Source organism: Mesocricetus auratus, unplaced genomic scaffold (genome assembly GCF_017639785.1).
Source record: "Mesocricetus auratus isolate SY011 unplaced genomic scaffold, BCM_Maur_2.0 Super-Scaffold_100007, whole genome shotgun sequence".
NCBI lineage: Eukaryota > Metazoa > Chordata > Mammalia > Rodentia > Cricetidae > Mesocricetus > Mesocricetus auratus.
In genome coordinates, this window is record NW_024429191.1 from 66,851,645 (window position 1) to 66,877,812 (window position 26,168).

Genomic DNA, 26,168 nt, shown 5'->3' on the forward strand with positions numbered 1-26,168 from the left:
AGACTGACCCAAGGTGGTCCCAGCTTATAAACTTCCCAGCCACTGGCTTGGGAAAGTTGATTGGGGGTAGGGGGTTCCATCCCTGCTGGACAGTGCTTTTGAGAAGCCCTGGTGAGTATAAAAGGGAAAAGGAGAGAGCGCATATGCCCCTCATCCCCCTCCTCCCCAAAAGCAAGCCCCACACAGTGAACACAGCTGCAGGAAGATTAAAAACATTTTATTGTTTAATGAAAAACAGGGTTGCAGGACATGGGCAATTTAAAATCAAATACAACTCCTGACACAGCCATATACAGTTAAAGGTGAGTGTGTTCTTTCAAAAGCAGATTGTCCCTACCAGGAGAACTGTGCACGGAGGGACCCAAATGCCCACTTAGTTATTAAAGCTGTTAGCTGGCCACCCTAAGTGACACAATTCCCTAGAAGGAAAACTCTCGCCCCACCCAGAGCATGAGGAAGATGCTGGAGAGGAGTTGAGTAATGTCTTGTCACCAAAGTAAAACACTCAATTATAAAACATTCCACAGTTTCTCAAAGAACACCTACCTATGTGACAGAGATTTACGCACACCTGAAAGACGAGCGGCATTATTTCCCCTCTACCCACCTCTGCCTACTCCCTTCACTTCCATCAGGGGAGAGAGGGAGGAGCAGGGAGCAGAGAAGATGCTGTCAAACAAAATCAATTGTGAGAGCCAGTTACTTATCTGACATCCCACAGTCCTGAGAGACAAGCTGGACACGCACAGCACACTGGCATGAGAGAGAGAGAGAGAGAGAGAGAGAGAGAGAGAGAGAGAGAGAGAGAGAGAGAGAGAGAGAGAGAGAGAGAGAGAGAGCGCACACACACACACACACACACACACACACACACTCACACACACACACTTCGTTATTGGCTCAGCAAGAATTATGGCTCAGGAGGCCAGCACTAATTTTAGTATCAGATTTATTATACAGCAGGGGGCAGGAATTCTTCAGACCTGTCCTGTCTCCATATACCTTCCCTTCCAGGCTGCTCCTCGGAGAAGCAGTAAGAAAAATAACAGAGAAACTTCCTGGTTACTAATACCTCCCAACCCTTGGGAGGCTGCAGCAGTCGAGCACCAACCTGCTTTCTGGGGTCTTTGAGAGCCTTTGCTGGATGTTTCTGAGGGGCCCCCATCACTAAAACACACAGCCTGCTTTTTGTTTAAAATGAGTCTGTCAGCCCAAGCAAAGATTGGGAAGCCCAAGGTTGTAAAACAAGGGTTATCTCAGCATGGTCAGAAAGGGGACCTGAGTGCCAACTCTTCCCCCTCCTCTTTGCTTTGATCTCAAGAGAAATACAGGCAGCAGGGAGGTCAGAGCAGGGGCAAACTGAATGCTAATGTCGTTTGTTGATCCCTTCAACCTGGGTTCATGTGTTCTAAATGGATGGAAACTACTTTTTCAGGTTGTTTAATCTCAGACTTTACTATCCTGGTTTCAGAGCATCCTTTTTTCTGTATTTGGCCCTGACTTTTCTCTGAGTTACCCTATGGGATAGATGGTACCAGCTCCACCCATGCCCCCCCCCATTTCTTTCACAAAAGAACAACCCATCATATCTTTGTAGCATTCATGGAAGCTGCACCTGAGTAAGGAATCATGGGAAAACTTGTTTTGTGAACATGGCCTTTCAGGATGCAAACTCTAAGGGGCAGAGGCTGGGCTATCCTCCTCAAGCTATCATGGCCTTTCAGGATGCAAACTCTAAGGGGCAGAGGCTGGGCTATCCTCCTCAAGCTGTCTCACCACTCCCTGATCTGAGCCTGGTACAGAACACGTGCACCATAATGAGCATGTCCATCTTCTCCAGCCCCACCCCACCCCATGCATGTCCCACTCAGCCTCTAAAGAACTAAGTGTCCCACTCTGGAGTGTCACAGTCCCTAGGAACTTAGACCCACCATTCCTGTTCTTTGGCGCTGTTCCTTCCTCTCGAGTCTAGACCCGGAAGATTGGACTACACTGCTGTAGCAAGCGTCTTCTGCCCTCACTCCCTGATCTGCAAATGTATTCCTTTGGCTTCTAAGCTCAGAGACTTCCATTGCAAAGCAGGAATGTGCAAAAGAGAGCTGTATTTCTCAGGACAGTTGAAGCCACCTCATCAAGCAACCGAAGTCTAGCCCGGTTCCTAATTAATATTAACCCTCCAAATCAGAGTCACGCTCAGAAAATCTTGGATGAAGAGACACAAGGCGGGAGGGGAGTCTCCAATTTTCTTTTTACTTCATCTGGAAAATTAAGAGCACTGCTGATTTGAACAAGAAACCATCAAGGAAAAGCAATCACAACTCCACACGGCCCACAACTCGATGGACTTGGACGTGTGTCCTGACACTTGCACTTGCTGAAATTAAAGTAACTGTGGCAAGAATAGCAATGGTGGCACGGATGGGTCTGTCTCTCCTCCTCTGCCCACAGGAAACATGAAGACCCTTAAGTAACCTGGAACAGAGATCCAGCAAGAGAGCTTCCTATTTGTCACTCAAGCCTGCAGAAAACAGGCCAGTGACTTCCCGCAATGGTGCACCCCAAGACTCCCTGAAAGGCCAATGAATGGGGCAATGAACACAGAGAACCAAAGCAGGGAGGGGCTCCCAGAGACCCTCCACTCCCAACTCGACACTTATTTGCTGTTTCTGTATTAATTACAATAAACTGCTTCATAGCCTGGCGACCACGTAATGAGGCAGCAAATAAGGCTTTTTCCCTACAATTAGTCAATGTAATCTGCCGCTATTTCCCTCCTCCTGACCACCCCCTTTGCCTTCCACAGACCCTCTCCTTCTTCTCACACACTAACATCCACATACACCTCACACCACGCTGCAGGTCCACTGACAACTACTCCCAACACCTGGGAAAAGCCACCCAGTGGACACCACGTAGAGGGGCCTTACTTGGAAGAGAGCAAGGAGATTAGGACCCCACTGGAGTCCTGACACATCTGAGGCTTTCCCAGCCCTTACAGGACATTGGGGGTCAGCATCGCCCAGGCCGCTAGCAGAGCTCTGTGGTTACTTCTCGAGCTCTGTCAAATTTACCCCCCTCATGCAATGGGGTTCACAGGTTTGCAGGGCAAAATCCAACGTTTCATATCCTCTTAGGACCCCAAAGGTTTTCCAAAAGAGACAACTTTGCTTGCCTATCTCAATAGCCTTCCCTCATCCCCGTCACCTATCCTCACTGGCAACTGGAGATCTGGTTTTCTAGGAGCTACTCCTTCCTTCTGATACAGACTCTCACCCCCCACCTCTGCTCTCCAGTTCATCTCCAGCATCAATGAAACAAAAGCACCTTCCAGGTCTAGAAGAGTCATCTAAGAACCCTGAGTCATTTCTATACCCTTGAAAATGGGGCTTTGTGGAATGAAGGCCCTGTGACAGTCCCCTTTGTGCAGATTAAGAACACCAACCTCTCATCTCTTATGGGCTGCTGATGTGTCAGCTAATACCTGGTGTTCTCGTCACCATCAGGACACTCCGTAACTGCCCCCATTCTTCTCTCTCTCTCTCTCTCTCTCTCTCTCTCTCTCTCTCTCTCTCTCTCTCTCTCTCTCTCTCTCTCTCTCTCTCTCTCTCTCTCTCTATTTTTTCTTTAGATTTTTGGTTGGTTGGTTTGTTGGTTGGTTAGCTGGTTTTTTGAGACAGAGTTTCTCCGTGTAGCCCTAGCTGTCCTAGAACTCAGTGATACAACTGCTTCTGCCTCCTGAGTGCTAGGATTAAAGGCTTGCCATCACCACTGCCCAGATAACTTTCCCATTTTCAAGACAGCGCTTTTTTTGGTTTTGTTTTTCTTTTTGATTACTGGTTGGCCTCAAGATAGTTGCAGAGTTGAGGATGACCCCAAACTTCTCCTCCTCCTATTTGCTACTCACAAAGTGCTGGAATTACAGATGCATGGCATCATAATCAGCTTTCAAAAGGATTCAAGGGATCAGAGAGAAGGCTCAGCACTTAAGAGCACTGGCCGCTCTTCCAGAGGATCCAAGTTCAAGTCTCAGCATTCACATGGTAGCTCATAGCCACCTGTAGCTGCAGCTCCAGAGGAATCCAATGCCTTCTAGCTTCCCTGGGTATCAGGCATGCACACACATACATTCATGTAAAACATTCAGACACATATAATAACACAGTAAAAACCTGAACCTTTGGTGGCTTTCTCTAAATGCTGGTTTAAAAAAAACAAAACTGGCTTTAAAATATTTTTTGGGTCAGGCAGTGGTGGCGCACACCTTTAATCTCAGCACTGGGGAGGCAAAGGCAGGAAGATCTCTGTGAGTACGAGGCCAGCCTGGTCTACAGAGCAAGTTCCAGGACAGGCTCCATAGCTACAGAGAAACCCTGTCTGAGAAAAAAAATTTTTTTCTAATTATAGGAGCAAACAATTGACATTTCCTAAGTGCCAACCAGATACCAAATATCTTGTTTATACTGTCTCATTTATCCCACACAACCATTTTTAACAGCAGAACCAAAAGGTTTATGAATCTTCCTAGGGCCACAGAGTTAGTGGCAGCACCAACTTTCAAACCAGATCCCAGAGTTCAAAGCTCCCCACAAACCTACAACTCATCTGCTACATCTCAAGCACAGAGCTACACCCAGGTCACACTGAAACTCTGCCCTAGTCACACATGTTTACATTTACACACACACACACACACACATACATGTGTTCTTTTGTATTCCTCAAGTATTACATTAAAAAATAGGCAAGACAATGGACTGTGGCATATGCACCTCCTCAGGATGGCAATAGCTAGCCAAACTTGCCATGGAACAACATCCTTCCCAATAGCTCCTAATCCACATGTGTGTAGTATTCCATGTACCAGACACCACACTGAGCATGTCTTATGTTAACTCAGCCTCACCACAAGCCTGGGAAGGTGCTAGGATCTATCTGCTTATAAGATAGAAGGCATAAGACAACATGCTTGAGGCTGCATGAACAGTACTTGGCAGAGCAAGGATTCGAACTCAAGAAGCCTAGTTCAGGAATCCAGGAAGCAGGGACACCTCAACAGAAAGGGACACAAATAATAAAGTCCATGACTTGGAAAGCATGGAGTCCAGGGAAGGGGAACATACATGCAGGGCCCTCACTTCCCATTCTCTCAGCTCTCAACCTGTGCGGCACTGAGTCATTCCCAGCGTGGTTTCGTGTCTCCACCCGCAAGAACTATTCTATCTCTTCTGCCAATAAGCAAGATGAGAGCCTAGAAGGTCAAAGTAGCCCTCTGGACAGCTCTTTAGAGTCCCTGCACACAGGGACATGTCTGACAATGATTAAGCTCCAAACCACCAGGCACTTGGGGGTTTTATCTGCCCAACCCTGAAAGCTCTGAAGAGGCCTCATTTCCCATAAACACAACCAGGCCTTCTCTTGAGAGGCCAGGTGGTCTGCAGCCCACCTCTCTCTCAGAGGGTCATCCCATAGGTGGACCAACTCTACCCCAGAAAGGTCACGATGAAGAGAGGCAGCCAGGAGAGCTGGTGCTGGGAAGGCGTGGACATGGAGAAACATGACGGTAGACCAGACATGCTTAAGGTGACATCGTGCCAAAATACGGGCTGCACAGGCAGGCCCTGCACTCTTTAAAGACTTGAATTTTACATTCTACTGGTGAGGGCAGCAGAAAAACACATAACAAGATCCATCCCCCACCACCCCACAATGTCAGCCTGAATACAGAGAAAACCATTTTTTCTTAACAATGACATGGGACATGAAGGGACGTTAACCTATCCACCATGTGCTGCAAGGGAAATACATGGCTGGATCCAAGGCTTTTTATTTCCAAAGATGCTCTGCCGTCATCTACTTTACTGCCCCTATTAGTATAGGAAAACAAGCCCTGAACCTGGCTCCCTAGTGAAAAAATGCAAAATGTGTATAATTAAAATTATACTTGTGAAATTCAAACACACTTTAATTTCCTAAGGGCCCCCTAATCAAGTCAGAAGTTCTCACTAAAACCAATTATCTGCTTTGAAAACAGATGAGGAAACACATACACTGAGCAGTCTTAGGGAACGCTCAACCCAGGGTCCAAGAGCCTTATGTGATCCACCTTCCCCCGAGGATGAGAGTACATGGGAACTGGCTGGCTTCTCCATTGTTGTGTGTGTGTGTGTGTGTGTGTGTGTGTGTGTGTGTGTGTGTGTGAAATCCTTTTGTTTGTTTGCCTCTAGCTATAAAAATGATGCATTTGGGAGCTAGCCCCAAGGGAACAGGGTTGAAAGGTGTAAAAACAGGCTGTACTGGTTAATGCGCACTGTTTCCATCCGCCCCACCCAGGCACTGACAAGCTCTGATCTCTAAGCGCTTCTAATAAGTTTTCCAACACTTGTGCCTGTCACTCTGAACAGTATTATCCCAGTGTCACAGTGAAGGAGATGAAGGTAGCAGCTTCGTTCTAAAATGAGTTGACAACAAAGCCAGGGACACTCAAGGGCCTGCCCACAAAGTTGGCGTCCCCAAAGTCTCTCCCCAGATTCCCAAGTGAGCTACTCACAAAGTTGCAGTTCTTCTCAGGTAGTGGGAAATTCTCCCCCCAAAACTGAGCATGGAAATGTAGAACTGTCCAGGAAACTAAATTATTTAAAAGGCATGTGTTGCAATAGCCTACTCCTATCACCAATGAAAAGTGTTATCAAAAAATTTCTGGAATTAAAAAAAAATTGCTTGTATGCTTATACGTTTTTTCTGTGCAGCAGAAAAACATAGTACCACAAAGTCAGCCAGCTGTACAGTTGCCTGAATACAGTGAAAACCCATTTTAACAAGGACATGGGACATAAAGAGATGTTAACCTTCATGTTTTCTTGAAGGCAGGGTTTCTCTGCAGCCCTGGCTGTCCTGAACTCGCTCTGTAGACCAGGCTGGTCTCAAACTCACAGAGATCTGCCTGCCTCCACCTCTAGTGGCTTACAGGTTTTCTTCCCTCCCCTCCCTAGACTGGAATCCATTTCAGAAATGAAAATATGGGTTTTTCATACTCTCTCTTTCAGCATAACAACAATATCCAGCTCTGTGATATTGGCCTCACACATCGCCCATCCTGAGTCCAGCAGGTGCCCACAGAGAAGAATAAGACACAACCCACTTTAAAAGTTGACTTATGGGCTGAAGGTGGAAGGCACTCATTGCCAAGAGTGCTAAGGCCAGGGACTCATAGGGTGGAAATAGAGAAGTAACTGTTGCAAACTGTCCTTGGACCTCCTTGGTACATGCCATGCTGCATGAGTGTGCACATGAGTGTACATACTTTCACACACACAATGTTATTTATTTTTTATTTCAAACTTGACTGTGCAGCAACTGGAAATGGGGGCACCAACACAGCCAGTCTGGGTGCAGGACCCTACAACACCATCAGGGCTTGGCATTCAAACCTACACTGGAAAAAGGAGAAAACAGAAATGCATGCATGTGCACACAGGGATATGCACACAAAAGTGCATGCTGCATTCAGCTGGGAACAAACCATGGGAACTGGGACTTGGCTGGTTCCTGGCCTCCCTCCCAGCAGAGTGGTCACCTCATTAATGTCACTCAGCATCCCATTTTGCTACACTATGTCTTTCTGCACTCTGTTCCAGTAGGCAGGTCAGAAACTCGCTTCCATTGTAAACTTCTGTTCTCTGGGAAACTATCAAAAAAGCTTTGATTGGAGAAAAAGGGAAAAAAAAACCTCTTACAGGACTTCCCCTCTCACTGGCCCCCTCCTCTATTGGCTTCTCTTTGGCGCTTTATTCAACATCACTACACACACAAATCACGCTCTGAAAGTCATTTACAGTATGTCATCTTAGGATAAAAAAAAGAAGAAAGAAAAGAGCGCAGTGGCCGCGTATTTGCAATTGCGCAAAGAGAATAATTCATTTCGGTGGAAGCTACGGATGAAGCCCTGAACGCATTCCTACACCGTTTCCTGCCCTTCAAAACAATAAAAATGTAAAAGCCCAGATGAAGCAGGCCCAGAGGTGGCAGGAACGACAATCTCTTGACCCCCAAGGCATTTATTCTCCAGCATCTTCCGACGCACTGTCCCCAGAATGCATCATCAAGACCATTTTATTAGATTTTTCTAAACCCTTGAAATTGTCACATAATTGAAACAGAAACAGCAATTTAGAGCTCTGAATGGATTTCTTAAAAAGACTCCGTGCTCGCCCAGCATCCCCCACTTGGCCGCTCTTGCCCCTAACCTAAATGCAAGCCCCTTACACACAAAACCCTATTTATCTTTTAAATCCTCCCCTACCATAAAAGTTACACATTCCCCTAATGCCATAGATTTCAGGACATTTGGGAGAAACATCCCAGACAACAGACTAAAAAAAGAATCCATTAGCATTAACTTGCCTGTCACAGCCAGTGACAAATAAATGATTGTGGTGCTTTCAGATCAGTCATTGGTGAAACTACCCCAGGCAGATAAAGACCAGCCCTGGGAGAGAGAAGCCTCCAGAGGAGACCTCCCTCACAGTGGGGTCTCAGCTCTTCCCTAGCTGCAGCCTGGGACTTTACTCTCAAAGGCAGCAAAAACACAGGCATCCTACACACAGAAGGAAATGAATTCCTCACACCCACTGAGCGTGGCCAAGATAAAGGGTGCATGCTATCAGGTCCTGAAAGCCAAGACCCCATGAGCCAGCCAAGCCGCTGACACCAAGCTTCCCATCTCAGTTGCTAGACTTCCCATCACCTACCCAATCTGCAGGCTGCTGTGTACAGTCCTCTTACAGTATGGACAGTACCATCTCTGAGGACAGGGACAGGTAACCAATGCTTCCACTGTACCCACAATGTGCAGTCACTCAGAGACATCACCTCATTTCATCCCCCTGAACAAGTCTAGGATGAGCTACTATATCAACAGTCCCATTTCACAGGAAAAAATTGAGGTGTAAAAGCATTACATGAAGTGTCATTTCTCTATGCTAACACTCAGACATAAACGACTAATGGAAAATACCCTGAAGCTTCCTGGACAGACTATAACAAATACTGTCTGCCAGCCTGGGTACTGTATAATGTTCAGACAAAGTACAAGAAGTCTACCAGAGGTGTTCAACCATTTGACAACGAGACAAGACATCGTCATCTATGAATATGCTGGGTTGCATTCATAGCACGGAGCACACATGGAGAGCACAGGTCTCACACAGGATGGAGGAGCAGAGAAATTTAGTGTTTAGGGGAATGAGACCATGGGATTCCCTTGGACTTGGATCCAAAGGCCAAATCTAATTCTTGCTATTTCTGTGGCTCCAATAAAGCTGTTTACCTTCACAGGCCTCAGGTCATCCACCTGTCCAGCGGAGGTTCTACCAAGGATGACAAAAGACTACTCTAACAACTAAACTAAAAGAGTTTTCGGAATACTGAGGCTTGACACTACGCTGCAACACCCCAACCCAGATACTATTTTCAAATCAATTTTTTTCTTTCAAAATCTCAGACTAAAATAAGAAAATACAGTAGCCAGGCTTACACCCCAGGGAGAGGAGGGGGACTCCTTCCCAGATACTTAGAAGTTTGGCACTATCCTCAAGAGAGAGAACAGGCAACAGAGTGCTGTACTTCAGCATCCAGAAAGACAGCTGTCTAGCTGGACCAACCATTCCACGTAATTGCTACAAGAGAACATCAGGCACCTGGCTCTAAGACCACACCCACCACCACTCACACCACACAGTGAAAGCAGGCATAGAGATTCCCAACATACATGCTCTTCCCTCCAGGCAGTCACCAGAAAAAGGTTATCACACGCTGCTATGACCTATGAAGTCACAGGTCCACTGCTCTGAGCAGCAGGGCATGGATGGCACCTGCTAGCAGCCTGAGATGTCCATGTGGAAACATGTCACCTCACTGTCCACACAGGGTGAGGTCATGACCACAGCTTAGACAAGGTCAGAGAACAGAGCTCTACAGCGCAGTCTATGCTGTGGTTCCTTGCTAAGAAAACAGAAGAGGTGGGCAAGAGGTGTAAACATAAGTATGTCAGACTCTCTGTAAGCTGCCACTCACCCTAAAGAGCAGAGGGGGCTTCCACCAAGAGCCTCATACCTGAGAATTGTTTAGAACCCTGCAGAGCTGTGTGAATTACCCGTTAAATGTAAGCCCCAAGTCCAGTGTGTGACATTCTCCCTAAAACAGCACCAATCATATTCTCAATGACCCTGGCTTCTCTGGGGGTCCAGAAGATCTCAGAATACCCAGGCAGCACCTGAGAGCCTGCACACATAACAGGTTTCCAGCCCCTGCCAAAGAAAAATGGCTAGCTACCAAACCCATCACCAACTTGCATTACTCTCCAAGCCCAACCCAGACCCCTGCAAATGTACACCCTCTGCCTAGCCTTATAGGAGGCCAACATTATTCTTCCTTCTTGCTCTTCAAGAGCCAGTGTCAAATCACCTCCAGAGGTCCCTCCTCCATAGGCCGCCCCCACCCTCCTCTGCTGTGCAGATCATGCCCTTTCTTGTCACACAGGTCACTGCTATGCTCCCAACTTGGAGCAGATGCTGCTGCCCCCCCCAAGTGTGTCTCCATCATTTTTCAGTCACTCCATTTAAATCAAAGTATATGATGTACAAAACTTCTTAGAGACCTTCTTAGAGGTTTGGTTGTTAGTCATAAACAATGCACTTGTACCTCTAGGGTTATTATCTGGTAGAGACAATAAGGCTTGAATGTAAAACACTATAAAACTCAGAATAAAATACCTTGGTAAATATAAATACTCTTTGAACTGCTGAGAGGGGCAACTGCATGTTTTAACAAAGGGATGACCCCTCCCCACCCAACCACCATTCTGCCTGGCCTTGGAGTTCATTCCCAATAACCTGCGGTTTCCTTACCTTAGGCTCCATTCATATAGCCACACTGGTACGAAGGTTCTGTGGGTGCAGAGGCCCTTGTCCTCCATGCTATCTCCTGAGCCGCAAAGTGGCTAGCACACACTGGGCACTCCGTGATGAATAAAGGATTAAGTGCCTATCACGGCCTCTAGAGGATGTGGGTGCTCTATTAGTTGACTACAGTTGCAAGAACCATAACTGAGGACAAGCTAAAACGCTGGGAATCCAGAGAAAGAACTAAAGAACTGAGCTCCACGCCATTTCATTTTAGTCACCACACACACAACAGGGGTCCCTGAAGAGGATGCTGCCTGGTCACACTTCATCTGTCTTGGCCTGTGTAAGCTCAGTATGCTGAGTGGTGGGTGAATGATGACACCAACTAACGAGGCATCAGAAAGCAGAGCAGGTCTGGGCTTCATGAGGAAGCGGGAACAGCACAGGCCATGGCCGCATCAGGGAGAAGGAACAGAGAGATGAGATCCCCAAAGGTCTCAGTCCAAGGCCATGGAAGTGTGGAAAGATGTGAGATAAGCTGGAGAGACCCTCACACAGATCTTACAGGACACAAAACCCCAGGCCAGCGTACTTCAACGGCTCCACAGGCAGTGGGAAACCCAAGGAAGCAAGGAAGGGTTCTCAGGTCCCCTACTAAAGACAGTCCATGCCAAGAGGCAGCAATGAGTAAGGATTATGTGAGCTCAAGTGTGCTGAGGTGAGCAGGTATGATCCTGGGGCCACATGATCAAATGTAAAAGGACACTCTGGCCGGGTGGTGGTGGCGCACGCCTTTAATCCCAGCACTCGGGAGGCAGAGGCAGGCGAATCTCTGTGAGTTCGAGGCCGGGCTGGACCGACAGCCTCCAAAATAATACAGAGAAACCCTGTCTCATAAAACCAAACAGAAAAAAGAAAAAAAGAACACGCTGAATTCAGGAAGATTTAAAAAAGGAAGGGTCACATATCCCTGGTGTCATATATCCCTGGTGTTTTCTGGGACTTGCAGTTCAAGAATTTCCAGGTATGAACACCTAAAAGTGGACACTTTGAACAAACACTGTATCAAGGGGCCCTAAGATGGGTCCTCAGAGACTGTCCTGTCCCTCCCCTTGCTTGGGGACAAGAAGGAGGCTCACCTATTTACCAAAACCCATAAGACATGGGACACAGGGGCGTTGTCATCTTAGCAGACTGACATGAACAAGGTAATCTCAGTCTGGAAGGAAAGGCAACATTCAGGGAGAGGACATTTGTAGGACAAAGTGTCCCTCCTCCTTGAGCTGACACCTGCTAAGGACTTGGAACACAGGAAAGAGAAGAGCTCTCTGACAAGCAGGAAGCTAAGCCATTAATCCTCCGAGGTCCTCCCTCACTGGTGAGGAAAGGGCCGCAGACACACCACCACATCCTTGCAGGACCAAGAAAACTTGCCAGGCTGGCTGCTTAACCATGACCTCTGAGATGACAGCTGCAGATCATCCACGATGACAAGATGCTGGGTGACCTGACCTACAGCAGCAAGGGAAAAGCCAGATGCCAGAATCGCACCCTTTGCCCTGAAAAGCGGCCGAGAAACCACTCCCTCAGAACAGGAGTTGTGCTCAGGCCGCCCCTGCACCCATCCGGATGCATGCTTCCCTGGGAACCTTTCAGGACCCTGAAGAAACATAGAGGACAAGATGGGAACAAGAAAATCTGGCTCCTGGCTCTACCCTCCACAACTTAACTGTTGTGGTGACTTGGAAACACCCAACAGAACACAACTGGGTGGCAGCTGTCTCCAGTGAGGAAAAGTTAGGAAAGATTCAACTCATTTAGTTACTGAATACCAAGCATCAGCAGCTCCAAGCTTATATTCCCATTAAGATTTCTTTTTTCTGAAGTCATTTTACCATTGCAGTTTTTTTTAACTCTATTAAGATAACTCTAAGGGTGGGAATATAGTTCAGTTGGTAGAGCAGGCATGAAGTCCTGGGTTCACTCTCCAGTACTCCATAAAACTGGCTGTGGTGACCTGCAATTTCAGGACTCAGGAGGTAGAGGCGGGAACATTAAGAGTTCAAGGTCATCATTGACTACAAAAATGATCCTGAGGCTGGCCTGGGATACATGGGATCTCTTAATAATACTAATAATTCTATAATGGTTTAGATACATGGGATCTCTTAATAATACTAATAATTCTATAATGGTTATCAGCAAACATGTGCTGGGTGCCACTTGACCTTACACAGCTCCCAAGGAACAATTCGTACTCATTTCCAAACATGCTGAGGAAAACAACTTTTTTTAAGAGAAGGAAATTGAGGCTTGATGGGATTTCAAGGGTATGTCCACAGTCACCCAGCTGTCACTGAAGGCAACTGGAAATAGTCTGAACAAATGACATCTCTAGATATCTCTTCATCAGCAGCTAAGGTCTCTGCCTCTCAAGTTTCAGGACACAATGAACACATACAGGAATCAAAACAGCACATGCGCCCCTGCTTATATCATTTTCTAAGTTGTTTTTTTGTTAATGGTGTGTGTGTGTGTGTGTGTGAGTGTGTGTGTGTATGTGCAAGTACCTGCAGAGATTACAAGAAAGTATCTGACCCTCCAGAGCTGTAGTTACAGGGGATCATAAGCTACCTGACACGGGTGTTGGCAATAGAACTTGGGTCGCAAAGACTCTTGCCACTGAGCCATGCCTCCAGCCCCACATACAACATGTGTTTACATCTGTGCAATGTTCATGTTTTTATATGCCCATTAAAGAATAAAGCCAGGGGCTGGAGAGATGGCTCAGAGGTTAAGAGCACTGACTGCTCTTCCAGGGGTCCTGAGTTCAATTCCCAGCAACCACATGGTGGCTCACAACCACCTACAATTCAATCTGGTGCCCTCTTCTGGTATGTAGGCAGAACACTGTATAAGTAATAAATAAATAAATCTTTAAAAAAAAAAAGAATAAAGCCAGTTTGAATACAAGAAATAAAAGTTTGGAAAAATAGTAACTGGAAGAAGTGGAGATTGTGCTACTGGGGGTTTATTTTGGTTTGTTTGGGGTTTTTGTTGTTGCTGTTAGTTTGCTTGCTTTTTGGTTTTTCCGAGACAGGGTTTCTCTGTGTGGCTTTGGAGCCTGTCCTGGAACTCTCTCTGTTGACCACGATGGCCTCAGACTCACAGAGATCCACCTGCCTCTGCCTCCGGAGTGCTGGGTGCCAGAATTAAAGGCCCACAGCTGCCCAGCAGGAAACAACTGACCAGCAGGAAACAGTGTTCTTACACCCAAGGACAATAGGACAGATGGTGAGTCACACCCAGGCTCCACTCTTGCCGTCCTCCAGTAGCTGCTAAATTGTCTGTTGGTTCCTCCACAAAAGAAAAAGAAGCCACAGGCTGGGACAAAACTCTCCCAGGCAACTGACACTTGGACCCAAAGGAGACAAAAAAGGAGTGTCGTGATTGATCCGTGTCAGCCTCTGGTCTGTTGCAGCTTCAAATTAAGTCATCTATTTAGAGTATGACCATTTTAATTTTTTAAAAGATGGAGGTGGGGCAGACTCCTCTTAGGTATTTTACAAAATGAAACGCCCCAGTGAAATAGGAAGACACAGAACGATCCCGTCTCTTCCTGATGAAAATGTACTTCGTTAATGATTGGCCACTGGCCTCCAAAGAGTGGTCCCTAGACTCACTAATAAAGCCATGTGAACATTCACATCTCAAAGGGTGAGAAGGGTGAGCTGCAGGACTCCGCAGCCTGCCTTCTTTGCTCATTAAAATTCTGGACAAAACAGATTTTTATTTGTACGAGACGTTAAAGAATATTACGACAGTACTTGTATGAAATCCCTTCTTCACTGCCACAGATTTTCTCTGGTCTCAAGTTACAGCTTCTTTCCACCCGTCTTGTTTAACACCTCCACGGAATATTTCTCTGGCAACTGCTAGCAGGGAGGGGCGGTCAGAAAGCAGAGAAATGAGTTTTAACTGAAACGCAAGCTGACACATCATTTACAAGCTCCTCACCCAGTCCACACAGAAGGGTACAGTCTGCCCTGTCACCATAACCCCCACAGAGACACACACAAGTTTTATGAAAGGAAGAGAAAACATAAATAAGGCTTCACTCAAACTTCTAGACTCCTGCCACCAGCCGGGTTGCCGTCCCCAACAGTCACCTTGGTCTGGAACCTTGATGGCCAGGCTCACAGTTCTGTGGGGAAATAACCAACCAGGCACCTCAACAACTCCTGCCTCCCTGGGTTGAGCAACCCCAAAGGCAAGGGGTCAGTTAGAGAACACAATTGGGTGATGTCACAAGGGGAAGAGAATAACCAGAACCCAAGAACCTAGGACTTTACTAGGAATGACTTTGGTTCTGCCCCTCAGTCTGCTGACATCAGGGAGCCATGTCCCCTGGCTACTGACAAGGAGACAATGCCTAGCGGTACCCCAACAGGGCCACACCCTTGTCAAGGGTCCAACTGTGGAGGCAGATTGCCTAGGTGTATTTTTTTTAAATCACTACTGAACCCCTCAATGTTTCAGCTACCTCATCCGTCCAACGGAGGTGACACATCATCCATCCCCTCACAAATTGCCTGGTACACACATTCAATTAATATCATTATTGGATCTCTCAGAGAACTAGTGTGAAGCCCTAACATAAACAACAGTTAAGAGGCAGGAAGGCTGTTGAGTTCAAGACCTCTCTCAAAAATAATCAGTAATACTAGTGGATCAGACTTCGGTTTCGCCACGTATCAGGCCCTTCCAGGAGCATGCTTATTTCACCCACAGGAAACTACGAGACAAAGGAAACAAGTTCACGAAAGCTAAGTGATCTGGCCAAGTTCACAACCATTAATGACTGGCACAGCTGGCATCTGAAGCCAGGTGGTCCAGCTTGCAAACCACCACCCGAATGATGATTAAACCAGCAATAATAACGGTGACGACGATGCGCTTCGAGGCCCTCGGCAAGCCGCACTTCCGTTTGTCACTGACACCTTCGTGAAGGAGCTGATAGCACCCCAGGCTCAGAGACGAAGAAGCCGAGACTGAACTGGGATTCAGATGTGGATGAGGGTAAGCAAACTCCTTTACAAAGTGACGTGTCATTAGACTTTTTAAACATAGGGTTCCTGTTCCTAAATCCTTGAATTCCCAAGGTCTTTTTCCATTGGCTTGATATTAATACACATCTGAAAGTCTGAGAACTCACAAACACCCCAGGCTTGGGCTGAAAAACAGGGAAGGTCCATGTTCTTTTCACAAGTCTGTGACATCATCTACCTTGTTTTCAGGTCCAATGTTTGAAAAATCACCAATGCCACTGCACATTAACGTGAAAAACCACCTTCCCGGCTGAAGAAAGTCGGTGAGGAGAGGGAGACAAAACGCAGTCTGGAATCATGGTTTCACCAAGTCTAGGATTTTTCCAGTTTCCCTAAAGGGAAATCTGATCCGAGTTATGAGTGATCAAATGACTAACCAGGAAATTTGAAGATTCACACTAGGGAACAAATGGCAATTCTTCCGACCCCAGAAAACACTGCTGATTCTGAGATGGGAAGACCCACATCACACACAGCATGGAAAGCAGCACACATTGCAAGCCAACCCCAGAGTTATGCCACGAAAAGGAACCTAAGCTCCTCGTTAATTCCTATGATCTGTTTAAGAGTTGGGGAAAAGCCACCTTCAAGTATGCACTCTGCTTACTGAAGGGACGCAGATTCTATCCTTTAAAAGAAGATACACTCGCTTATTCAAGTGGCAGGTTCCAGACCTGAAATTCTCAAAATACCATCCCTTTTTCTTTTACCAACATGCAAACCCATTTTCTCCTCTAGACGATTAGGGGCTCTTCACTCTGAGAGCTTCCCCTTAAGGAAAAAACTGAATTTTCCAAGAGCCATCACCCTTTCTCCTTGTGTGCCTACAATTAGAAACTTCATACCTTCCTCCCTCCCAAGAATGTCAAGGACACGGGATTTACTGAAGTATAATGGACAGAAAGAACCGATGGACAAGGTATGAGGGTAACATGAGAGCCACAAACCTGGCGAAGCCTAACGCACGGCTGCCTAGTTAGACCCACAGCTGGCAGGCACAGGGGAAACACTGCTAGCTATACACTTTACAAAAGGGCAAGCACTACCTCAACCCTTAAGTGCATCTTACGGCACGTGCCGCCCGCCACCCCTATGCAGGGCCTTGCTGTTTCCACCTCCTCCATCCACCCCCAGTTCTCTGGAACTCAGAAGCTGAGCAGTGTGAGTTTCTAGTGGTTCTGAATGGTTCATATGATCTGGAACTGGGGACATCCCTAGCTCCTCCCCCCAGACCTACAACTTTAGGGGGTTCAATAGAAGGTTTCTCCCAGGAAAGGACAAGCTGTTAACTTAAATTCTGCTCTTCTCCAAATGCTCCAGATTGTAAGGCCTCAACAGAGGGTCCTCCACAGAGATGCATAAGGAAATGCTTTAGAATAAATAGAACACTCGAATACATACTGTGGCAGACGGTGCCACGCCCTCTGGGAAGGCTCCCATTGGCCCCTCTCCCCAGCTGCATGCTTGGAACCCACACTGGCATGCGGCTTGGAGGTGCAGGATCACCTCACAGAACTGCTCACCTGGGCTTTTCACCTTCCCTCTGCTGACACCCTGAAGGCACAAACACAAGCCTCCAACAGCCGTCAATGCCCCAGCCTGAAACTTGAAAGTCTCACTAAAATCCCACCCATGGTTCTCCTACTTACCTTGGGCTGCGCACGACGAGGAAATGCAACTTTGGGGTCAATCTGGAGGAAGAGAATAAAAAGGGAAGGCGTGAGTGAAGGAGTCTGGAGAGCAGCAGGGAATAAATATCCAACCACCCAATTATTAATCACTCATTTCTCAGGCTTAGACCTCAGCTTTCAGTAACTTCTTGGACAACTCAAGAGCTCCTTCAGCTTTGGTCTCACTTTTCGCCATCCCTCTCCCCATGGGACTTATGAGGTTCACCTTTCTGGAATGTTCCACCACGCATTTTAGTGAGTGACGTGTTTGTAAGCCAGAGCTCATGCACTCTTATTGAGACAAGGGACGTCCCTTACACAGACCCTGAATACAAAATGGTACCCAGAGCTAATGTGCAATGTGTGGCCAGGGGAAAAGATGGGTACAATGTTATCTGAAGGGGAGAAAAAGAAAAAGCCCTCAAAAAATGCATGTTCCTCCAGCTGTAGGTAAACGGGTGATTATTCCTTCTCCCTGGCAAAGCAGGGGAAAAGAGACTCCCCCCAAAAAATTGAAAATCAACAACATCCAACACAAGCTCAGATTAACTCACTAGTGCCAGCAAAATGAACTTACTCAGGAAGACCAAGAAGAGATCTTTGGCAGCCAGGCATGTCGGCTCACACCCCGAAGGCCTACACCTGAGAAGCTGAGGGAAGAGGTCACGGAGGGGTGGAAGACCCTCCGCAACACCATAGCTGAGTTCTAGTGAGACCCTACCTCAAAAAGGTCATTTGCAATTGCCTTGTGGGTGTATCTCAAAGAAAACAGAATTCAATGACTCGCTTATTTAAAAAAAAAGCCATAGTAAGAGAGGACAAGAAAGGTATATACATGAATTAAACCCACATGGATTTAAAACAAACAAGCAAAACAGTGATGCAACTACATGAACAATCCAAAGTCCAAATTAGGAAGGCCGTTTGCAGGGGTGTTAAAAGGAAACCAGCTGGGCAGAGGTGGGAATCGAATGCAGTAACTGGGGCGTTCCCCCAGCCCACCTCCACCCCAATGGAAGAGCTCCCCACTCTATCAGCGCCGGCTTGCCGAGCGCACGGGCATAGTTCTCAATCCGCTTCACAATTCCCACAGAAGGCATCTGATTCTAACAGATGATGTGACGAGAAAAAAAAAAGTTATTGCCTGGATAAAAACAGGGGGGAATTTTTTAAAAGTCCATCACTCGTTTCCATTAGATTTCCAAACATCACAAATCTTTTGAGTATAGTTCAACGTGGAGAATGACATAGGTATTGTTACAAGTTATTTATTTATGAGCTCTGGCTTCCGGGTTATGCATTTCCCCCTTTAAAAAGTAAATCTGAACCTCATGTCCATTCTGTCACTTAAGAAAATAATAACCATGCTTTGGGGAAAACTGGGGGTGAGATACTCACAACACAACCCCCTCCCCCATGCCAGATAATCCCAGGGTCCCAGCTGGTAAGACTTACAAAGACAAAATCACTTTTATTAAGATAGTTTAAAATCTAAAAATCCACCTTGTGCTTTCTACCTTTAAGTACCACCTGAGAAATGAGAGATTACTTTTCAAAAGCTAAAATAGACCAAACTCTTGGATCTAGGAAACTACCCTTTCATAAAGATTAATATTACTGCGTCTACAGGTGTGCCCAGCACTGACTAGAGTTTCTCTACAAATGAAATACAACAGGTGTGGATTTCCATTCTGTCGCCAAAACTGAGACAGATGCTCGTCTCTGGTCGCTCAAAAGACACACTCCTGAGGCTTGATCGATCTGACCAACACACAGGTTGCAGCGAGAAGTCACCTTGTTTGTGTGGGAAATGGTGAGGTACAACCCAGGGGAGGGTGGGGGTCAGGGGAGGGTGAGGGTCAGGGGAGGGTGGGGGTCAGGGGAGGGTGAGAGTCAGGGGAGGGTGGGGGTCAGGGGAGGGTGAGAGTCAGGGGAGGGTGGGGACCAGGGGAGGGTGGGGGCCAGGGGAGGGTGGGGGCCAGGGTGAGAAAAGGACAGGGAAGAAAACAAATACTAAGATTAAAAAAAAAGAAATGTAAAATTACAAAACCAAAAGCCAATTTGGGACTGCATTGTATGTGTGTGGCAGTGACATCAGCATGTTACACGGAGAGCAGAGTTCTCCCATGTGCAAAGTTTTCCACATTGAGATCTCCAAAGCCTAGGAGGCGTCAAGGCAAGAAGGCAAATCCCAACCTTTTGCACATCCCAGTTAACTATTTAAAAAGAAAGGAGAGAGAGAGAGAGAGAGAGAGAGAGAGAGAGAGAGAGAGAGAGAGAGAGAGAGAAAACTACCCAAAATTAAAACATTAGTTACTTAGGTGCAGCGCTAGTACTGGCTCTAGAGTCCTCTAGAAAACACTAGGGTACTATTTTGGATGTGAATGGCCTTTACCTAAACAAAGCTTTTAAGGTTACAGTAAACAAGATCCTCGTTTCCATGTCAATAAACCAACCGCTTCTGCCTCCTGCACTGAACGTTGAAACAAAGTCAAAAGCTAGGTTATACTAAGTAATAGCAACCAAAATATGTCTACAAAACAAACGGGTGGAAAAGCCCAAGGCCCAGCAATGGATACTGCAGGACACTGAGGGATCTGACCAGTCAACCCTCACTAAAACCAAACTCCAGTTCTCCCACCCAGGCAAAGAGTGCACGAGAGAGAAATCACAAACCCGCTTTGAGTTTTTCCGTGAAATTCTCCCTAGCTGTGCGATGCATCTAGCCAAGAAGTCAAGGAGGAAAGCATAAATTGTTCAGACATTCCTCATCACCTTACCAATGATCATTCTTGAAATTAAATGATCTGACAGCACAGACAGGCTGGGCCTGCAAGCTCTGGCAAGTCTAGGACAATTAATAAAGCGACTTTAGTGCATAAGGCGGTTTCTTGGGGGGTAAGGGCAACACCTGACCTCTTTGATGATAAAAAGTGGGTGAGTTTGCAAAATCAATGAAGTGCACCTAAGGTTGCCTGGCACTCTCCTCCACTCAGGGTTAAGAGACGAAAGGGCTTGGAAGACCCTGGAATTCTGCTGACTTCACAGAAGAGGAGAGTGAGGGTCAGGTTCACAGTGGGCAGCTGCCTCACCCACCCGCCCCCAGGAGCTCACAACAGAACAAGAGCATCCCGTGCAGCCCGAAGCCGCATCCCAAATATCACCTTGAGGCTTCTGCCTTAAACAGTGGTTAAAAAAGAAGAAGAAAAGAAGAGAAATCCTGATGAAATTCTGCTAAGCATCCAGGGAACGCAGGGGAGGCGGCAAGCCAGCACAGGGGCTGAGCGTACCTCTAGGAACTCCCCAGCCTCCTCCATCATTACATTTATTATTCCACACTGACATTTTTCCCCTTGTTCTCTGACCTCCACCTAGGGATTTTCACCTCTAAACTCTGGATTTTTAAGAACTTCAACTACTTCAAATGCTTTAAGTATCCACACACAAATGAAAGTATCTGGGGGGGGGGGGTGTGGCGGCAAGGCGCAATCACTTTGAAACCCAGGCCTTATCAGCCTTCAATTCGACGCCATCTGGTGTAAACCCACTGGACGCCCGAATTGGTTCTGACAGTATCTCCCTTCCCTTCTCAAACCACATCTCAAATCACTTGGAGTCCCAGAGAAACCTGTTGCCTGGACCTAAGATCAGCGCCCCCTCCCCTCATCCCAACCCCTGCCCCCTCCACCAGGAAGCAGGCTGTGCCTTCCTTCCACAAGCCAATCCCACAGGCTGTGCTCTGCTGACAAAGAAAGTTCCATTTGCTCTCCGGTGGAGTTTCTCTGCGAGGTCCCTTGGCGGGACCTCTCAGGGAACGGACTACCCTCCCCTCGGCTGTGGCTTGGCAGCGTCTGAAGCTGCAAGGGGACAGACTACAAAAGAAACCCAGCAAAACAGCCATGGCAGCGAACTTCTGAGACAACTCACTAGCTGTTTTAAAGTACCCAGTTGTAGCAATAGGAGCAAAAGAAGGCGCTGTCCCTTTAAACAGGGCTGTCATTGCCCAGACAGGCACTGAAAAGGGGCAAACAACAACAGAGCAACCTACCGTCTTGGAATCTAACTCATGGTGGGGCTGACCTAATACTTTATCTACACTTGCTGGGTCTGCGAAGGTGACGAAACCGAAGCCTCTGGAAGGAGACAAAGAGGGAGAAAAACAAACAAAATGTGACACCCCTGAAAGCAACAAGGAGACCCTATATGCAGACTGGGGTGCGAAAGTTGCCCCCCACGCACCTCCATCCCACCAGCTCCCTCTGTTCTCCCCCAGCCCACAGTCCTCTGCCTTGCGAGGGAAAAATACCAAGGTTAGTGTGGAAAGCGGAGGGGGGGGCAGGGCGGCTAGAGGTAACTTGGAACACGCTGGTGCCTCCACTCTGGTCGCCTCAGTTTCCTCTCCTCCTCTCCCCTTTCTTTCTTAAGGCTTTGTTTTATGCCGAAGGAAACCGGGCACTAGGATATTCATTCATCTCCCACAGAGGGGACTTCGGAGTTTGGGAGTGGGAAAAAGGCATACACTCATAAATTTAAATAATAAAAAAAACTATGTGGAAAGTGGATGAAGCTGAATGTCATTTTAAAAAAGAGAACAAGAAGCGACAGGAAAATGACTTCAAGCGGGAGAGATGGGCGGCTCTGAATCCAGAGTTCGGCCCTAATTAACAATAACCTCTGGGGTTATGGGGGAGCGACGTTCCAGCCCAGCCACGCGCCTGAGCCCCATTCTAAATCCGCTTAGCTACTTCCGAAGACACCTCCAAAAATAAAACTAAAACTTTGTTCTAAAATAAAGGCAGAATCCAGAAGGAAATGCGTTACCTGGAACGTTTCGTAGTGGGATCTCTCATGACCATACATTCTCTAATTTCTCCAAATTTGCTAAAATAGTCTCTAAGGCTATCTGTAGAGAGAGAAAGAGAGAGATGGGGGGGTGGGAGAAGGTGTGGAGAGGGGAAAAAGCAATGCAAATTTTGATCAAGGACAAAAAGCAAAAGTAGTTTTCTGTTGTTATTCTGTTTTGTTTTTGCAATATTTTTGCACACGCGGGGGAAATTCGGCAACAGAGGTCGCGTAGAGGGCTCGGAAAGGATTTGCTATTTAAAAAAATAACCTTGCACAGGAGAAGTGGGGAGCCATTGGCGGGGAGGGGGGCTCTTACACCGGGATAACAAAGAGCAATAAAGAAGCCAAGAAGGGGGGGACCCAGGCGTCCCCCCCTCCCTCCCTTACCTGGTGAGGTCTGCCAGCTCAGTCCACCGATAAACATTTTACTAGAGGGAGAAAACATAACCGAAGTGAGCACCGATGTCAGATCGGCCATTTTGACGTGTAACTTACAAAAGCTAAAAGGAAAGCTGGGGGGGAGCGGGCGAGCGCGAGCCGGGAGGTGGGCTGGGGGAGAAGGTGGCCGCCCCACGCCACCCCAAGGTGCGCGAGTGCCCCAGGGGTGCGCGCGGGGGCGCGGGGGGCGCGCGGATGCCCCGCTCCGCACCGTCGCCCGCACAGCCCCGAGCGAGCCCGCGGCGGCGCGGTGGGCAGCGGCTGGAAACTTACCCGGGGTCGTGCTGGGAGTCGTTGGCGCTGCCCGAGGTGCCTGGGCTCCCATTTGCCTCCATAGCGGAGCCCCCCGGCCCCCCCACCCCCGACACACCGAGCCCCACAGCGAAGCGGAGCGCAGCGGCGGCCGGCTCCGAGCCCCAGATCTCCGTCCCTCCTCCCCCGCCTCCTCCCCCCGCCCGGCGGCTGCGAAGCTCCGCGAGCGCCGAGCCGGGCCAGCGGCGAGAGCCCGTCACACGTGGGCTCGGCTCAGCTCAGCCCCGCCGCCTCGCACACCCCCCGTCCCCGCCCCCCCGGCCCATCCCCACCTCTCCCCCTCCTCCTCCCCACCCCCCATCTCCTCCTCCTCCTCCCCCTCCTCCCCGCGCACGTGGGGCGGAGTTCTAGAACGTCGTGTAACCAATGCGGTGACGTCACGCACCCCGTTCGGTCCACCCCCCCCCGCCCGTCCGCGCGCGCACACTCGGCCCCCCGTGGCAGCGGGACCCACCGGAGGCGGCGCGCGAGCCCCGAGACTCGAGGGGGGCCCACGTCAGCCGGGCGGGGAGCCGGGAAGTGCACCCCGAGTCGGCTCAGATCACATGGGCTGGGTGTGGGGGAGGGGGAGGCGCGGGGAGCTCAGCCCGGGCTGCTCGCCGGGCGGGGAGGCGGCAGCGCCCTGGACCCCCTTAGTTCGCGCTACCCATTCAAGTTCTCGGGCCCTTGCGCCGGATCCGGAGGTGGCACCCGCCGCCCGCCCTGCCTCTGTGCCCCGGTTTCCAGCCACCGCGCGGAAATTTAGGTCAAGGACGCTGGGAGCACACCCACACCCTGCGCTCCCCGAGACCCCGGGAATCGGGGGGCTTCGGGATGAAGGAGACCCTCCCACACAAACGCCAGCCACAAGTTTTATTTTTCCCCTCGCGCCGCAAGTTCCCTGGCTCCCGCGCCACACCCGCACGTCCTGCACGGCTCCCCGCCCTTCCCCGGCAGAGGTACGGAGCCGTGCCCGCGAAGGTTATTTTAGAACTTTGAGAAACAGGCGCGATACCAGGGGCCGAGAAAGCACCCTAGACAGGGTTTGCGCGTTACTCAAACCACGACTTAAAAATATAATAAAGTGGGCTTTTAGGGGTCAAGGTCAAATGATTGGGGGTCTCAAAGCGAGAGTTCACGGAGAATTGAGTAGTAGTTTGGGAGCGTCTCGAGGGTGGCTAGGATGGGTGGTTATTTCAGAGAAAAAAACGGATTATTCGTTTATCTGTGTTATTTATTATGTTTAAAGTTACTCGGGCTTCCTGTGTAGAGAGTAAAAGTGCGTCAGAGTGAAATGGCCCCCCAAGGGGGGCTGTCTTTGAGGTAACAAAGCGCCCTTCCTCCCCCCCTCACGGTTTTCGGAGCCATAAGGTGCCTCACGGACCCTGGCACGCAGTAGGTGTTTAGTAAAAGCTCCCTTCCTCCCCTGGCGAAGTGTAAACTCCAAAAGGATGTTTGTAGCTTCCCACAGGCATTGCACACTTCAGATTCCAGGCTGGCCAGATTCGGGCTGTATTCAATTTATGAGGTATTTAAAACAGTACGGATACAATTATCCTTATTGTTTTAAATTATTACAATAAACAAGTTAATATAGCATGAGGGGCAACATAAAGCTGTGGTTCATCAAATACCCGGATTAATGTTAAGCATGCATTGATGCCCAATTAACACTTTTTCATTAATTTTCATAGAATTAGGAGACAATGAAATACACTCAACACCAAAACTGTGCCGTGTCAACTGTGGGTTTTGGAACATTTGGAAAATCTCAACACCAGCCAAAGCCTTGAGTGATCAGACTTTCAATCTCTCTGTCCCCTAAATTGGGAAAATGCCTCTCTGACAGGATTGATGGGGTAGGGTGGAGCATTTGAAGTGAACAATGTAAAATGTCCCCTTTTTAATTGCAAAACTTACATGAATCATGCTTATTATGAATTGTTACTGATTATAATTTCTAGAAGGCACTTCATAAGACTTCAAACCACAAACCATAGTTTCCCAGCACTCCAACCAAACTGATTCGTGAATCGTCTGGGGACCCATGTGTGAAAGAGACCCCTGTTGTGGTAGCTGTTTATTGTGATTATGCTCAATAACAAAATACAGGCAACACAGCTAATTGAGTTAATTTTTTGGATTTTTTAAAAAACGGAACCACAGGCCATCAGAACTAGAAAGGACTTTCCTTATCCAGCCCCTTCCTTGAATAAGAAGCCCCAGAGGTGCCAGGCTGTCAGGCTGTATTCCCACCCTAACCAGTTAATCCCTAGGAGGGGCTCTGGCCCAGGTCGGAAGCCTGCATGTTGGAGCTGGCCCTCACTAGGCAGAAGAGGGTAGCTGCCACCTGATGCAGACTTTCGCAAACTGTTGAGGGTAACCCAGGGAACGCCTGCGGGGTCGGGCACTCTTAGCACTGCATAGGCCAAGGCTGATGGATGACTAAAGGGGGAGGCTCCAGCATGCTATTGTTAACACTTAGTTTAGTATTGTGGGGGACAGAGGCTTGCTGTGCAAGAACCCAGGCTGGCCTTGAACTCCAGAGCTCTTACTGCCACTGACCCTGTCACCACCGCCAATTTTTATTTTCCCTTTGCAGATTGTGTGGAGATGGTGTAGCCCAGGCTGATGGCAAACTCCCTAGATTGCAGAGGATGACCTTGAACATCTGATCTTTTCTGCCTCTACGGCTGGGATTATAGGTGTATCCCACCATGCCAGGTTTATGCAATGCTAGGGATCAAACCCAGTGCTTCAGGCTTGTTAGGAAGGAAGGCACTGTACCAATTAGGGCCCTCCCCCTCTCCCCGCCCCCACCCTGTCCCAGCTAGTAACATTTTGGTTACAGACCTTCCCTTGCTCTGTGACTCTGACAAATGAACAGATTATATGATGCCCACCAGGATAAAAAT

At 48.2% G+C, this 26,168-nt stretch overlaps 1 protein-coding gene and 1 long non-coding RNA gene across 13 annotated transcripts in view; one reads left to right on the forward strand and one right to left on the reverse strand.

Annotated features, from left to right (window-relative positions):
• Msi2 (musashi RNA binding protein 2) overlaps nucleotides 1–23,337 on the reverse strand; it is a 354,017-nt gene extending 330,680 nt beyond the window's left edge. For 6 of the 12 annotated variants that reach the window (XR_005878382.1, XM_040749450.1, XM_040749453.1 and 3 more), the window contains exons 1-5: nucleotides 23,236–23,336; nucleotides 22,912–22,952; nucleotides 22,501–22,582; nucleotides 21,728–21,812; nucleotides 17,659–17,700 (exon numbers count right to left, since the gene is read on the reverse strand). Coding sequence is in view for 10 of the 12 variants with exons in the window: in XM_040749450.1 (XP_040605384.1) it covers nucleotides 17,659–17,700; nucleotides 21,728–21,812; nucleotides 22,501–22,582; nucleotides 22,912–22,952; nucleotides 23,236–23,297 (312 nt within the window). In the remaining 2 variants the exon portion in view is untranslated. Of the gene's footprint in view, nucleotides 1–17,658; nucleotides 17,701–21,727; nucleotides 21,813–22,500; nucleotides 22,583–22,911; nucleotides 22,953–23,235 lie in introns of all 12 variants that reach the window. The other 6 variants (XR_005878381.1, XM_013117652.3, XM_040749452.1 and 3 more) reach the window with 2 other exon arrangements.
• Nucleotides 21,812–22,492, forward strand: LOC121141459. The gene is made up of 2 exons (XR_005878383.1): nucleotides 21,812–21,989; nucleotides 22,105–22,492. It is a non-coding gene; the product is annotated as an uncharacterized LOC121141459 (long non-coding RNA).
• Nucleotides 23,338–26,168: the final 2,831 nt, after the last annotated feature.